The 12,878-nt window shown below is 57.8% G+C and overlaps 1 protein-coding gene across 1 annotated transcript; it reads left to right on the top strand.

Annotated features, from left to right (window-relative positions):
* Positions 1-1,080: 1,080 nt before the first annotated feature.
* On the top strand, positions 1,081-8,131 carry BESB_004520 (kinesin motor domain-containing protein; the record flags this gene model as incomplete). The annotated part of the gene is made up of 6 exons (XM_029359207.1): positions 1,081-1,231; positions 1,885-2,247; positions 2,650-3,119; positions 3,625-3,934; positions 4,476-4,693; positions 5,078-8,131. The coding sequence occupies 6 exons, from the start codon at positions 1,081-1,083 to the stop codon at positions 8,129-8,131; spliced, it is 4,566 nt and encodes a 1,521-aa protein (XP_029222120.1).
* Between the last annotated feature and the right edge of the window lie 4,747 nt (positions 8,132-12,878).

Below are 12,878 nucleotides of genomic sequence, written 5' to 3'. Positions count from 1 at the left end.
GCTCCGTTCTACAAGGTTTTGGCGTCTACCACCTTTCCCGCGAAGCTTCATCTTCGCAGAGGAGACAAGAACAAACATTAAATCGCCACGAGACTGCCCGTTTTTCGGCATGCACGCAGTTCCACGAGTCTTCCATCCCCCGTGCTAGCGACAAGATGCCCGAGTGGAAATGGAGGCAGCCAGAACTGCAGACTCCAATCTCATTTTTCCCGCTTCCTCGCGTGCCTCATCTGATCCGTTGGAAGTTTTCCAAGACAGAACTCAGTGGTTACCAAGACGTTTGCGGGCGGAACTCTGCATGTGTGTGGATCGTCGAGGTCTTGTGTAGTGCAGCCTTCTGAACCACGGCGCTGCATTCGAACTTCGCGTCCTGTGTGCGATTTTCTCCGAAAAAACACAGAACCTCTGACGGCCCTCGTCTCTCTTCCATCCCATGTTTGTAGAATGCGTGGTTTACGTGGGCAGTATCCTAACCCCGCCGCCCGCCGCGCATCGAGCTGCCACAATTTTTTCCGTAGGTGACCTTCCCCCCCCCTCCCCGCCCTGCAAGTTTTTGCTGAACAGCTGCGCTTTGGTTGATCCACGCAGAGACCCTGCCCCTTTCTGTTAAAAAATTGCTCCTCCTTGCTCAACGCTCTTTGAGTCCCGCAGGTATCCATTCTCCGCTCGACTACGAAGTGTCCCATCGGGCCTTGGCTAGTGGTCTAGCGACCCATGTTCTCTTTCTGAAGCGAGTCTCACCCCTGGACGGCGAGCGCAGGAACTCTCCATTGCCTGTCCTTCAAAGCTGGTCACCACCGCCTCTGTCGCGGAGTCCTCCTCCAGCCAGGCAGCCTCCTCCCTATTCCGTTGGATGAGGCGGGCGCGCGTGGTCTGACTGCGCCGCGACGGGCGTCGACTGCTGTCGCTGGCTCGGCGTAGCTCCATGCGAGCGCATAGCGAGCGACAGCAGGGGAGGACAGGCCAGAAGTGGGCAACGGAGACCCTAAAGCGCCCTTCACCTGAGAGAAGAGTTGAGGCTCGCCCTGCCTTTGCACCGACGGCAGATCTCCCTCCCTCTGCGACACGTGAAGCAGGAATATGGCAGATTCTTCCGCGCCACTGCCTGAGGGCGCCTTGCCAGAGGCCAGCACGCAGGAAACGCAGGCCGGACGCATGGCTGGCGAGACGCGCGCCGATAGCGTGGACTCTGAGCTTGTCCCCTCTGGATCGTCTCGCGTGCATGTCGCCGGTAAGTCGCGAGCCGTTGCAAAGACGAAGCTATGCGCTCTGTCGTGGAGCTGTAGGTCGGGGAGAAAGAAGTCTGCGCGAGCGCTTGAGATACTCCTCAAGAGGCTTGTGACAAACCGGCGAGGCCGGGCGGCGATCGAAGGCGTCGACAAAGTCTTTGAGTGGCCTACGGATCCTCCAGAACCGTGTATCCTGGCGTCGCTCCTCCGAGTCGAGAGCCTTTTTCAGTGCTCCACAGTGGACGCTTCTCTTTGGTTCACGCTCTGTCTAGACAGCCGCGTCGTGAGCTTTTTCTTTCTACGTCCCCTGTCACTCTGTCGTTTGCTGCCCCTGAATGACACCACGGGAGTACGCAGCTTTCACACTGCTTTTCTTCCACAGAGTGACCCATTTAATGGTTCCCGAGGTGGCTGGGCTCCTGAGACGGGAGGGCGCTTCTGGCTCCATCTTCAGGCCTTATGCTTTTCTGTCTGCTTTTCAGCCGCTTGGGAAGTCTTGCGTGTCCAGGAGCTCGGGCTCCAGGTATCCAGGCTTGTAGGGAAGATTTACAGTGTCGTTTCCGCGAGTTGTAAGTCCAGTGCTGTCTCTAGCTTTTCATCGAGCGCTCTGCTGGCAGGTCATGCCGCGCCGTTCTGCTGGTCCCTGTCGGTGCAGTTCGCATTCGAGGCTATCCTCCAGAGGCGCCTCCGCCGCCGCAGACCGTCGTCCTTCGCATGCTGAACGACGAGACGCTCCAACTCAGCAGGCCTGCGGGCTTCTCAGCGAGTGCAGCTGCAGCGGCCGCAGCGGCTGCCGCAGGAAATTACCTGGGAAGCGCTGGCGGCGGCAGCTTGGGCGGCTTCAGGAACGCAGGCAACTCACACGGCGCAAATCCCCCGTGCTACCTCTCGTCGCAGAAAGAGTGGACTCAGGAGTACACGTTTGACCGGGTCTTTGGCCCCGCGGCGACCCAGGAGGAGGTATACCTGAAAACCACCCGCTTCCTGCTGCCCCGTGTCGTCCACGACGGCGTCCACGGTAAGAAGCCTCGTCACGCGTTGCGCTTGCGCGGGCTGTTGCTTCCTGCTCAGCAGATAGCGAGAGGGCCTCAGACCATGCCAGCCTCACGCTCCACCGCGCCCTCTACGTTGTTTCCGGAGGCAAGGGGGAGAAGGGGGGGGGGGGTGTGAAGAGAGTCGCGGCTACTGCGCATGTGCATGCACACCAAGGCGTGCTTCCTGGCCTCGATTTTGACGCCTCCGGGGTCACTTCCCCCCCCCCTCCTCTCCCCGCCTCACGCACCTTGGCGCACAAGTGTCTCTGGAATGGCCTCACGTAGCCGCCAGGTCTCTGCCCCTGTAGGCTCGGTGTGCGCTCGCTCTAGTCTTCTGCTTCAGCCGCTTCGCGCTGACGGCCGCGTTCCTTTTTTCTGGTTTTCAGCGACGGTGTTCGCGTATGGAGCCACAGGGGCTGGCAAGACCCACACAATGCTGGGCACCGACCAGCAGCCTGGGATCATGAGACGCGCGGTGCAAGACGTCTTCCTGCTGCTGGAGCGGCTGCGGCGCCAGGGTAGCGCAGCCGCGTCGAACGGAGTCTGCTCCCGGTCCGCCCGCGGGCTGAACGGCCGATGCGAGGCATGCCCCGGGTGCGCCATCAATCAGAGCTCCACCGTCCACGTGTCGTACCTGGAAGTCTACAACGAGCGCATCCGCGACCTCCTCGACCCCAGCAGAGTCTCCCTGGAAGTCCAAGAAGACGCTGGGAAAGTCCGCGTGAGCAATCTGTCGGAGCACCCCGTTGCGGGCGCAGACGAAGCCCTCGCCCTCCTCGCCCAGGGCAACAAGTACCGCTGCTGCGCAGCTACCGCCGCGAACTCAGTCAGCAGCCGGTCTCACGCCATCTTCCAGGTACAGCAGCGGACATGCGGGCGGGCCTGAGAGATACCTCGCCGGCCGCGCGGCTCTAGCGCGGAAATAGAATCAGACCACCCGCTCAGCCCGAGAGCTGAGCCCGCGGCACGCCTGATTGTCGTCGCTCTCGTCACCGGCGGCCGTTGAATGCGGAGAGGAAAGAGCCTCTTCTAGCCGCGTAGAAGAACGGAGGTGTGGCCCCCGGGAGGGGGAGGGGGGGGGGGGGAAACGCTGTGCGTGACGGTCGGGGGAGGAACCCCCGGAGGCCGCAATCAGAAGCGTTTCGCTTTTGCTTTGCATTTCCAGTGAAAAAAGCCAGAGTGCCTTCCATCACCACCGTGGTGCTTCGCGAGAGAGGAGAGTGCTGACCTCAGCGACCCCAGCGTCGACGTCTTCCTGCGAGACTCTCTACGGAAGCGGCGCCTCTCGCTGGAACTGAATCGGCCTGCGAGGCCGAGCTGTGTGTCACCTTTCACACGCCTGCGCGGCTGTGTTTGCGCAGTTGACGGTCAAGAACGAGTGGCTGAGTAGGACGAAGGGGATCTTCTCAAAGACCGAGGCGAAGCTTTCGCTGATCGACTTGGCGGGATCCGAGCGCGCCTCAGCCACAGTGAACCGCGGCCACCGCCTACAGGAAGGATGCCGCATCAACCAGTCGCTGCTGGCGCTGGCGAACTGCATCAACGCCTTGCACCTGAAGCAGCAGATGGAGCGCGGCGCGAGCGTAGGCGGAAGTTCTGCGAGAGACGCGAAAGGCCAGGGTGCGTGTGCGAAGCCCGACGCGGCGGCTTCCGTGATCTCTGCCATGTCAGGTAAGGCCTTTGGGAGTCAGCTGCCTCAGCGAGCGCGGGCGACAGTCGCAGCGACCGGATCGCGTATCAGTAGCAAGACGCACCCCTCCCTTCCTCCCTCCCTTCGTCCCTCCCTTCCTCGCGTCCTCCCTCCCTCCCCCCCCCTCAAGCAGCTTCGTGTGTTCCCGTTCGGGGGCCTGCTGTCGCCGCGAGATGGCGAACACAGCAAAGCGAGTTATCCTCTCTTGTGAAGGCAGGGGCTAATGCTGGAGCGGTGTAGGCGTCTCCACGCACGAGCGAAAGAAGCCCAGAGAAGGATTCAGTTGCCTGCAATGACTACGACGGACAGTTCACCGCATTTTTCTGGAGTGATTCGCGTCGAGGTGTCTAGCCCCGTGTCGCGAGGCCGCATGGCGGCCGTTCGGGGCATTATTTCATGCTGGCTAGCTCAACGAACCTGCCAAAGAATATCTTTTGCGCGGTCAGGTTGACTTGCCGGCAGAACCGGCCTGGCATGAGGCCTCACTGGATAGACCCCGAATTGTGTGTGCTGCACTCGCAGGACCGGTATTCGTGAATTACCGAAACAGCAAACTCACGCACCTCCTGAAATCCTCCCTCGAGGGCCGATGCCTCGTCGTGATGATTGCCAACGTCCACTTCACCGCGGCAGCCTACGCGGGTGAGCGCCGAATCTACACTCGCGAGCGGCCGGCCTTTACCCGTTGCTCGCGGGGGCTTTCGGCGCAGGCCTTCCACTGTTGCCGCATTTCTCCGAACGTGACGCTACGGCACGCGGCTCCTGGAAAGAAAAACAGTCTTCCAACGCCACGCTCCCAGCCTTGGGTTCACAGTCCACAAACCAGGGGGCTGCGTGTTGGAGCGTTGCCGGCTGCCTAGCTCAGGGAAGAGAGGCCTCTTGTGGTGCAGAGTCTCAGATTCTCATTCCGCTCACGGTTTCTCCTCGTGCCTTTCCCGGGGCTTGGGGGAAATCCTCGAGCCGTTTCCTCTGGGCGCGGGCGTTGGCTGGCATACGCCTTTTCACCTGCTGCGGTTGCCCCCGTTTTAGCACATGAGGACTAGGTGCTGGACACCGTTGTGTGGGGTCCGCCGTGTCACAGCAACGTTGCGCGGTCTTCTGAATTCCTGTGCTGCTTTTCGCAGAGAGCAACAACACGCTCAAGTACGCCAATCGCGCGAAAAAACTTGCGCGTCAATACCGGAGCCCTGCGGGGGGCTGGCCTTCCCGGCGCTGGGACTCCGTCACAGGACAAGGCGCGCCTGCTGCGCCTCGTCCACGAGCAGTCCCAGCAGCTGAAGGATGAACAAGAGAAGTCCACTTCTCTTGAGAAGTCCCTGGAGGAGTCCCGGCTCGAAAATCGTGGGCTGCACCAGGAGCTGAAGCGAAAAAACTTTCAGTTCGAGAAGCTTCTTCGCCGGTACCAGGAGTTGAAACGGGCAAGAAGCATGGACGCGAGTCCGGTTGAAGCCCGCTCAGAGGCTGCCGTCGGCGGCGAAGTGAGCGACGCGCAGAAGGATCTCTCGCGCGAGTTCACGCAGAGACAAGCGAACCCCCGCTTGAGCGACAAGGAGAATGAAGTGGATGCCCAGGTGTCTCTCTCCACGCCGCCTAGGCGCTTGTCAGTCAAAAATGGAGCTCCCACGTCGTTACCGTGTTGCCGCTCGCAGACGGCGGCGTGCCAGGGGACACAGCCGGAAGCGAATGGGCACGGCACTGGAAAAATTGAGTGTTTTCGGCGAAAGAGCGCTGCGACGCGGCAGCAGCTGGAGGACGTGGCCACGGTCACGCCCCTGCGTCCACGCGGGAACAGGTCGGCAGGGGTCGATGCGGCAGACAGCGGCTCAGCGGACTCGAATCCGCAGGCCCCGCCGTCGCAGAGCGCCGCCTGCCTGTTGCGGCCAGTGGACGGGCGACGAAGGCAGCGATTGAGTCCATATTTGAAGGACGGAGAGGCGGAGAAGTCGAGTGCAGAGGCGCATGCAGACGGGAAACCAGGGCTCGTTTCGGAGCTAGCGTCCGTAGGCGCGTCGCCAAACAGTGCGTCGCTGCGGCGATCGCTTCGTCTGGCCTCGCTGCCGGAGCGTCGCGTCTACGAGGCGTACTGCTCGTGCTGCGCTGCAGCCTTGCGGGGAGAGGGTGGGCGAGGCAGCGAATCCCCAGTCCGCAGTCCCCACAAAGAGTCACGCCCCGACTGCTCGCAGGGGCCCGCCAGCAAAAGCGACTCGAGTGGCTCGCTCCAGCGCGGGGCGGGCAGCGCCAGCGAGTCTCCCCCCGGCGTCTCATCGCCGATGCCTTCGTGGAGGAGAGAGCGGAAGCGCGATGCCGCGTGCTGCGACAACGACGCCCTCTTCGCGAGCGCCGCTCCAGCGTCACTCTCTCCGAGGGCGGCTTCACACGGGGCTGGCGCTTCCACACACGACGCGCCTGACAGCCCTGCCCAAGCGCCGCATCGTTTCGTTTCGACAGTTTGTTGTCCGCGGCGGACTTGGTCCGCTTCAGACGGCCGCGCGGCGGTCTCGCTGGCGGGTCGCGCCCTCGGAGATGCCGCCGGAATCGACGCGGGAGCAGAGTCTCGCCACGACGCCAGGCCCGCGGGCCGGACTGAAGCAGACAGGGCGAGTTCGGAGCGACCCGCGCCACAGGCCAGCACGTCAACAGGGGTTGCCCGCGAGGCCCTGGAGGCGAGATTCGGGGGCGGGTCGACCGGCACGCTTCCGCGCCGACAGGCACTCGGGGTGAGTCGCCTCATCAGGGGCCCCGGGGCGACGGTCGCGGCAGGTCGGACCGCCGGAAACCTGCCCGGGGGGCGAGGGCGTCTTCAGGCGCCGACGCCCGTGTCGAGCCGCGGCTCGAGTCTGAGAAGCCGCAGAGCTGGCGCGGGGGGCCGTGTGCCGCCGGCGAGCGGGGGCCTGAGCAAAAGACGCCACAAAGAGGAGGCGCTAGGGGAGGCGACAACGAACGTCACGACGCAAAGAGTCGGCCGCGGAGACCCCGCAGCTCCGCCAGCGGCAAGCGGCGAACAGCGTGGACGGAAGAGCCCCCGGTTTCGAAGAGTGGACGTGCGAGCTGCGCGTGCAGGTGCGAAAGCCGTCACGGAGCTTGACGCGCGGATCGCTTCAGAGGCGGACGCAAAGAGTGAGCGCGCGGCGCTGTCGTGCTGCGCGGGTCAGACGGCCAAGGCCAAGAGTCCACGCGCGCTGGAGACGCGACCCCCTCTGTGCGACTTTGGCTGGCACGCGGGAGAACGGAAGCGCCGAAAGACGCGCGATGCCTCGCAGACTCGCGGCAGTGAAGTCGCCTTCGTAGCACCGGCGGCGCCTGGCGGAAGCCCCGACGCCACTTCTGCTGAGTGCAGAAGCAAGCGGCTGCCAGGCGGTGGAGCTGTTTTGCTGGTGTGTGCGTCTTCATGCGCGCGGCGCGAGGCGCCCGACTTTGGGGGGCCGTCTGCGCAGTCGAGTCCAATGGGAACCGCTTCGAAAGAACGCGACCTCGAGGCGCCTACGACTTCGGAGGTCGGTGCAACGCGGGAACCCTCCGTTATCTCAGATACGTGGAGTCTGGCGTCGGACTCGAGCTGTTCAAAGCGTCTGCCGTCGCAGCGACCTGCGGGGGAAGCCGACTCAGCTGACCAGGCACCGCCTGCGCCTGTGGCGGGCAGCTCGTCCTCCAGCGCGCTGTGGGAGCGGCATCCGCTCGCAGGCCCCTGGCTTCTGCATCTGCGCCACCGAGACTCTGGGGCGCATGCGGCCGCAGCTGCCCCTCGCCTCGACCTAGCTGCGGGAGGCAGCGGCAGCTGCAGGCCGGACATTGGAAGCAGCAGCGTGCCTTCTGTCTGTTCGGGCAACGGCCGCAGCGAACCCTCTCGAGGACTGCCAGTGGCGGAGGCGTGTGCGCGCTCGAGGCGGCTCAGCGGGGCGGAAAACTCGACAGCACGAGCGAGCACGCTGCTTGGAGGGGCCGGGGTTGCACAAGGCACTGCGCTGATCACGTTGGCGGTCGATCCGAGCGTCGCCCACCGCAGCGTTGGCAAAGGACGCGCTTGCGAGGCCTCTGCTCGGAGGCAAGCCTCCTGCGAGGCGCCCCGCGGAGGAAGCACAGCCTTGAGCGGACGGCGAGGGAGCTACAGCAGCTTGACGGCAGCGCGAAAGCTGTGCAGCCCTTCGCAAGCAGCTCCACAAACCACGGCGCAGAGATAGGCTGCGGATCAATAGCCGCAGACGGTCGCCCTGCTAGCGCGCAGATCGCCAACCAACGCAAGGGCTGCAGTGAGAAGTAAAGATGAGGAGAGTCTCCGGCTTCCGGGTAATTGCAGAGAAAACAGAACGCCGGAGACCAGAAGAGCAGGGCAGATGCGCGATTGCAGAAGCCCTGAGGTTTGCGGCTTCATCGTGTGCGTTAGCGGCGAGCGGCAGGGTCGGAACTCAGATGTGCCGTCAGTAGTGTCAGCTTTCGCTGAACAAGCCTGATTCGAAGAATGAAAATCATTTATCTTCACATATACCGATGATACTGCTGCGCTTATCAGGTCGAACACTTGTACTCGACTGCCACACAGACAGCATTCTTTGGCCGTAGGGGTTGTGCGCTGCGCTCAGATTAACGCGTGTCTTTGGCAGAGAATTTTCTGTATAAAAAATCGGCGCATGCAGACGCAGCTTCGCTCGTGCCGAGGCAGATAACGTGTGAAAAAAATCGACTCTGCTGCGGAGTATCCATGCGCCGCCCACGTCAATCCCTGCATAAACTAGCAGTGCAGCAAATGTATCACCAGCATTTATCTGCCGCGTATATTTCTGGAGGCGCGATGGATGAACAGCCTTCATATACACCACAGATGATATACACGATGGATTCTTCGAGCCCGAGGGTCACCGACAAGTAACATGTGTACTAGCAGAGACATCTAGTTCCGCCAAAAGTCGATAAATGAACAAAAGTTTCGGAACACGAACGTGCCAGTCGACACCGCATGGGGCAGAGGACTCCATACGTCCATGGCATCGGCCGTTTGCATGCGGCCGCCCCACGTCTGACGAACCCGATCGCGATCGGACACCGTGTCGCCTGAGCCACGGAGTCAGAAGCTGTCAGAGCGGAATACATGTGGTGTGAAAGATACATTGCACTGCGGCTGTAATGTCGCCTAGCTTTCCAGAGTCGCCTACGAGGCAGCTTACCCTGTAGTAGGCACCCCAGGTATCACTCCGGGCCTGGGTAACCTTGTCTGCTTCAAAGAAATCATCAGAAAACTCCAGCCTACTTGGGACGCTTCGCGCTGCGCTCGACCCTACGCACTGGCGGTTGGGGCATCCAATCGCTGCTGCGATCCGAGTTCAGGGGCATCAGATGTGCCTATGCGTGCCTGCCCCCAGTGTATTCTCGAAACTCATGCCTTCTGTGCCCCTTACACAGGCGCGCGTACGGTGAGCGCCATCCAAGTCTGCGAAATATGTTTGCTGCGGCAAGTTGCCAACGGCCCTTCAACACTGATACCGCAGCTTCCTTCTGCGCAGGTCTGCCATTGGTCCGGCGCCCATGCTACACAGTGGAGAACTCATGTCCTTCGCCATTTTCTACTATCAACCTCAGAGAAGGCTTGCTCAACCAGTAAACAAGATGCCTCCTTCCTCTGCAGTGACACGGGTACAGAGCCGCAGGTACGCGATGGCGCGCCAGAGGAGCGTAATGGAAGTCCGTCCGCTACTTCCCAATGGAAATTGCGAAACAATTCGTGCCCAGCAGATTTTTCATGGTACAGCGTATCGCCTGGTTTAGACAAACATCTCGTAAAATTGATCGCGCCATAAGCGCTTCATTTTCCTGCAACGATATCCAAGCCCAACCTGTGCGTGCATGCATTGAATGCGCTATAAGCTGGGACGTCGTTGGCAAGTCTTGAAAAATGTACTACCATGAAGCGAAGCACCACTGCACGTCATTGTTGACTTTGACATCAACAAATCGAACTGCAGCAGTTTTCCGTGTGCCAATCGGAATTGCCTGCCTGCAGCGTAGCGAGCGGCGTGCGCGAGTTGAGTCGTGCATGAACAGCTCTCTCGGGCGGCGAATGTTACGGGGTTGGAACAGCAGCACACCAAAAATACGCCGGAGTCTTCATATTTCATTCATTTGCTATCCGTACGTGAATCGTGCAGATATGTCTCTAGAGCCACAGCTTTCTTGAATGTATCCCTCTTCGCCGTCTTCTTGTGAGCATAAAGACACGCGTTTCGCTTAGACGTGAATCCTTTGCAGGCCAGCGCGCAGCGAAGGTTTCGTTCCGTGGGACCGTTTGTGTGGTGGCTTCCTCAAGGACGCCTGGGACTCGCTGCTTGGTTGGGGGACGCTTCCTCTCTTGGCCTCGTGAGAACCAGGCCAGCCGTTCAGAACATACGGTGAACACGCAATTCCTTCGTTTCGTGTCGCAGGGTCGCTTGTGCGAGCCTGCATCACGCTCGCTGCGGAGCCCTCACAAACATTTGCATTCCCCCGTCTTCATGCCTTTTTCGTCCGAGTAGCATGCCGTCTGCGATGGTTTGGAAGCAAAATGCCTTCCGAGACCAGTTGAGGCCGGCGCCCAGCTCTCGGACCGCATAACAACCGACTGCCTATTGGGTTATTAGTTTGTTTTAATCTAGTAAAAACTATTAATAATGATATTAAAATTTTAGAAATTGCTAAGTAATATCTGGATATAACTAATTTTGTAATATTTCGATTGACGAAAATTTGAATCCACTAGCCATAATAAATTAATACATTAATTCCCATTGCAAATTCTGAATCGAAAAGTATCTAAAACAAAACAAAAAGGGCGTACTGAAAGATTTTATTTTATTAAAATTTCCATAATTATGAGTTAACTTATTTTTATCAATTATAAAATTTTCATAATTTTTATTTAAATGTGTAGTTGTAAAATTGAACTGATATTAAGCGGAAAAGTATCGGCAAACTCCGTGCCAGCAGCCGGTACGAGCCCCTGTCAGTTCCTTTGAGTTTCACTCAAGTGTATTCATTTTTTTTTAATGAATTGATGGTCGAACCAGAAACCACACCCCTACCAAAAACTCTATTAAATAAAGTTTAAATGCTTGAATATTCATTCTATGTAAACTAGGAGCAAAATAATAAAATTTTTAATTTTTCTAAAGTAGATTAAAAAAATGTTGAAAATCAGAATTGAACTGATAACTTAAGGTCTACGGTTCTAGTCCGTATATCTCCAATATATATTTATGATTCACTTGAATGTTCAGAAAATGTGGGATAAAGGATGCCTATAAGGCTGCAATTACCAAAAGCTTCTAAAGCCCAAATTTCCATTTCTCCAAATCTTTGTCGGAATAAAATAAATGATTTTTTGCTTAATAATAAAAAGGAGTAGTGAAATGCGAAGTTACAAAAACAAAGATCAGCGGTAGCTCGTTTGGGGAGTTTCTAGCCAAGACCATACGACTTCTAAGATATTCACTCGGCTCATGAACTTTTACCGGCATGAACTACAAACAGAAGGGACGTGGCGTAGCTGGCTAGATATGCGGAGCCTTTTTGGAACTCTGCGCCTCTGTATTCGTCTGGCGGGGGAACTTCGGCCTGGTACCCCCAGACCCGGCGCTGCTGTCCGTTGGTCATCCTCTTGGCAGTGCAACCGTTTTGATTTCATATCAGTTTCCGCGTAGCGGCATTCAGAAAAGACGAATTAATAGAATTTAAATCTGAAAAAGGGGAAAGAAGTGTTTTTTCATAAAAAACCCCTTGATTTGTAATCAGGAGGTTATGAGCCCCAATCCATTTATCAGTTAATCATGTGCTCTCTCAATTTCATCAAATAATAAAACTGCAACAGGTTTCCGATAGCTTCTGTTAATAATCCAGCTAGCTCCAAATTCGAATACCATTTCACAGCTGACCTCATTAATTAGTTATTTACTAATTTTTTTCCCCTTAATCATATGAGTTTTCAGTCTTTTTGAATAAAAAAACAGCTCATACTAATTATGCTTTAAAAAACTGATAATAATACGTAACAGCTGTACTTCCTTTCAAACTTTCGTTCTTACCTTAGTTAAGAGTCTGAGTTGTTTTTATGATCTCCAGCTTCACCTAATTCTAAAGTTTTTAAAAACATTTCTAGACCTATAATTACCACATTTCTAGAGATATTAAATCCAAGTAAAGTTACCGTATTACCTAATTTAATACATCGGGGGCGAAACACGTCCCAGGAGCGCCTGTATCCTTCCTACAAAAGCTCACACGAGGACGCGTAGTGACAATGGGTTCGCCGAGTGCGCGCGCTTTCGCAACATGCCAGCGCCCCGGTGCGGCACACACTTCTTCTCTTCACGGTCGTTCCTACTACTGTTTTATTCTTCACAGCCCGAGGCTCTGCGAGCTCGACTGGCTCCAGTCTTCATGAGCCGTGGAAATTCCACAAAAGGCAGCGCGACAGGTCGTGTACCCCACTCGCTGACGGAAACCCATGCAGCTACGCCGTACGGTGCAAGGCGCGTATCTCTCTCGTCTTCCTCACAGCCTTCGCCGTTCCAGCGGCGTGGCGGAGATCGACAAGAAGCGACTCTCCCTTTTTTCTACGCCCGCTCAGGAACCTTCTGTCCTGCGCAGGTGGCACTGTGCCGAATAGGCAGACTTGCAGCGCGGGCCGTTTCTAGCCAATCTCACGGAGAACTTTCTTGCGCCGTCCAGCGGGGCTTCTGCGGGGTTGGAAACTCAGGGAAGCATGCAGCAAAGCGGCAGAGGGAAGACGAAGATGAAGCCAAACTGAAACATAGCGCCGGTGGAACCACGATTTCTTGCAAGCAGCAGGACTCTCAGACGGAGGGCGCTGCACCTGCGTGCAAAAGTGAGGAAGCCGCGGCGAAGGCCAAGAGCGAGGAAGACTGGAAGAAGGCCCAGGAGTTGGCAGAGAGAGCGCGCGTT

This window comes from Besnoitia besnoiti, chromosome I (assembly GCF_002563875.1).
Source record: "Besnoitia besnoiti strain Bb-Ger1 chromosome I, whole genome shotgun sequence".
NCBI classification, from domain to species: Eukaryota; Apicomplexa; class Conoidasida; order Eucoccidiorida; family Sarcocystidae; genus Besnoitia; species Besnoitia besnoiti.
This window is presented reverse-complemented; position numbering and strand designations above follow the sequence as displayed.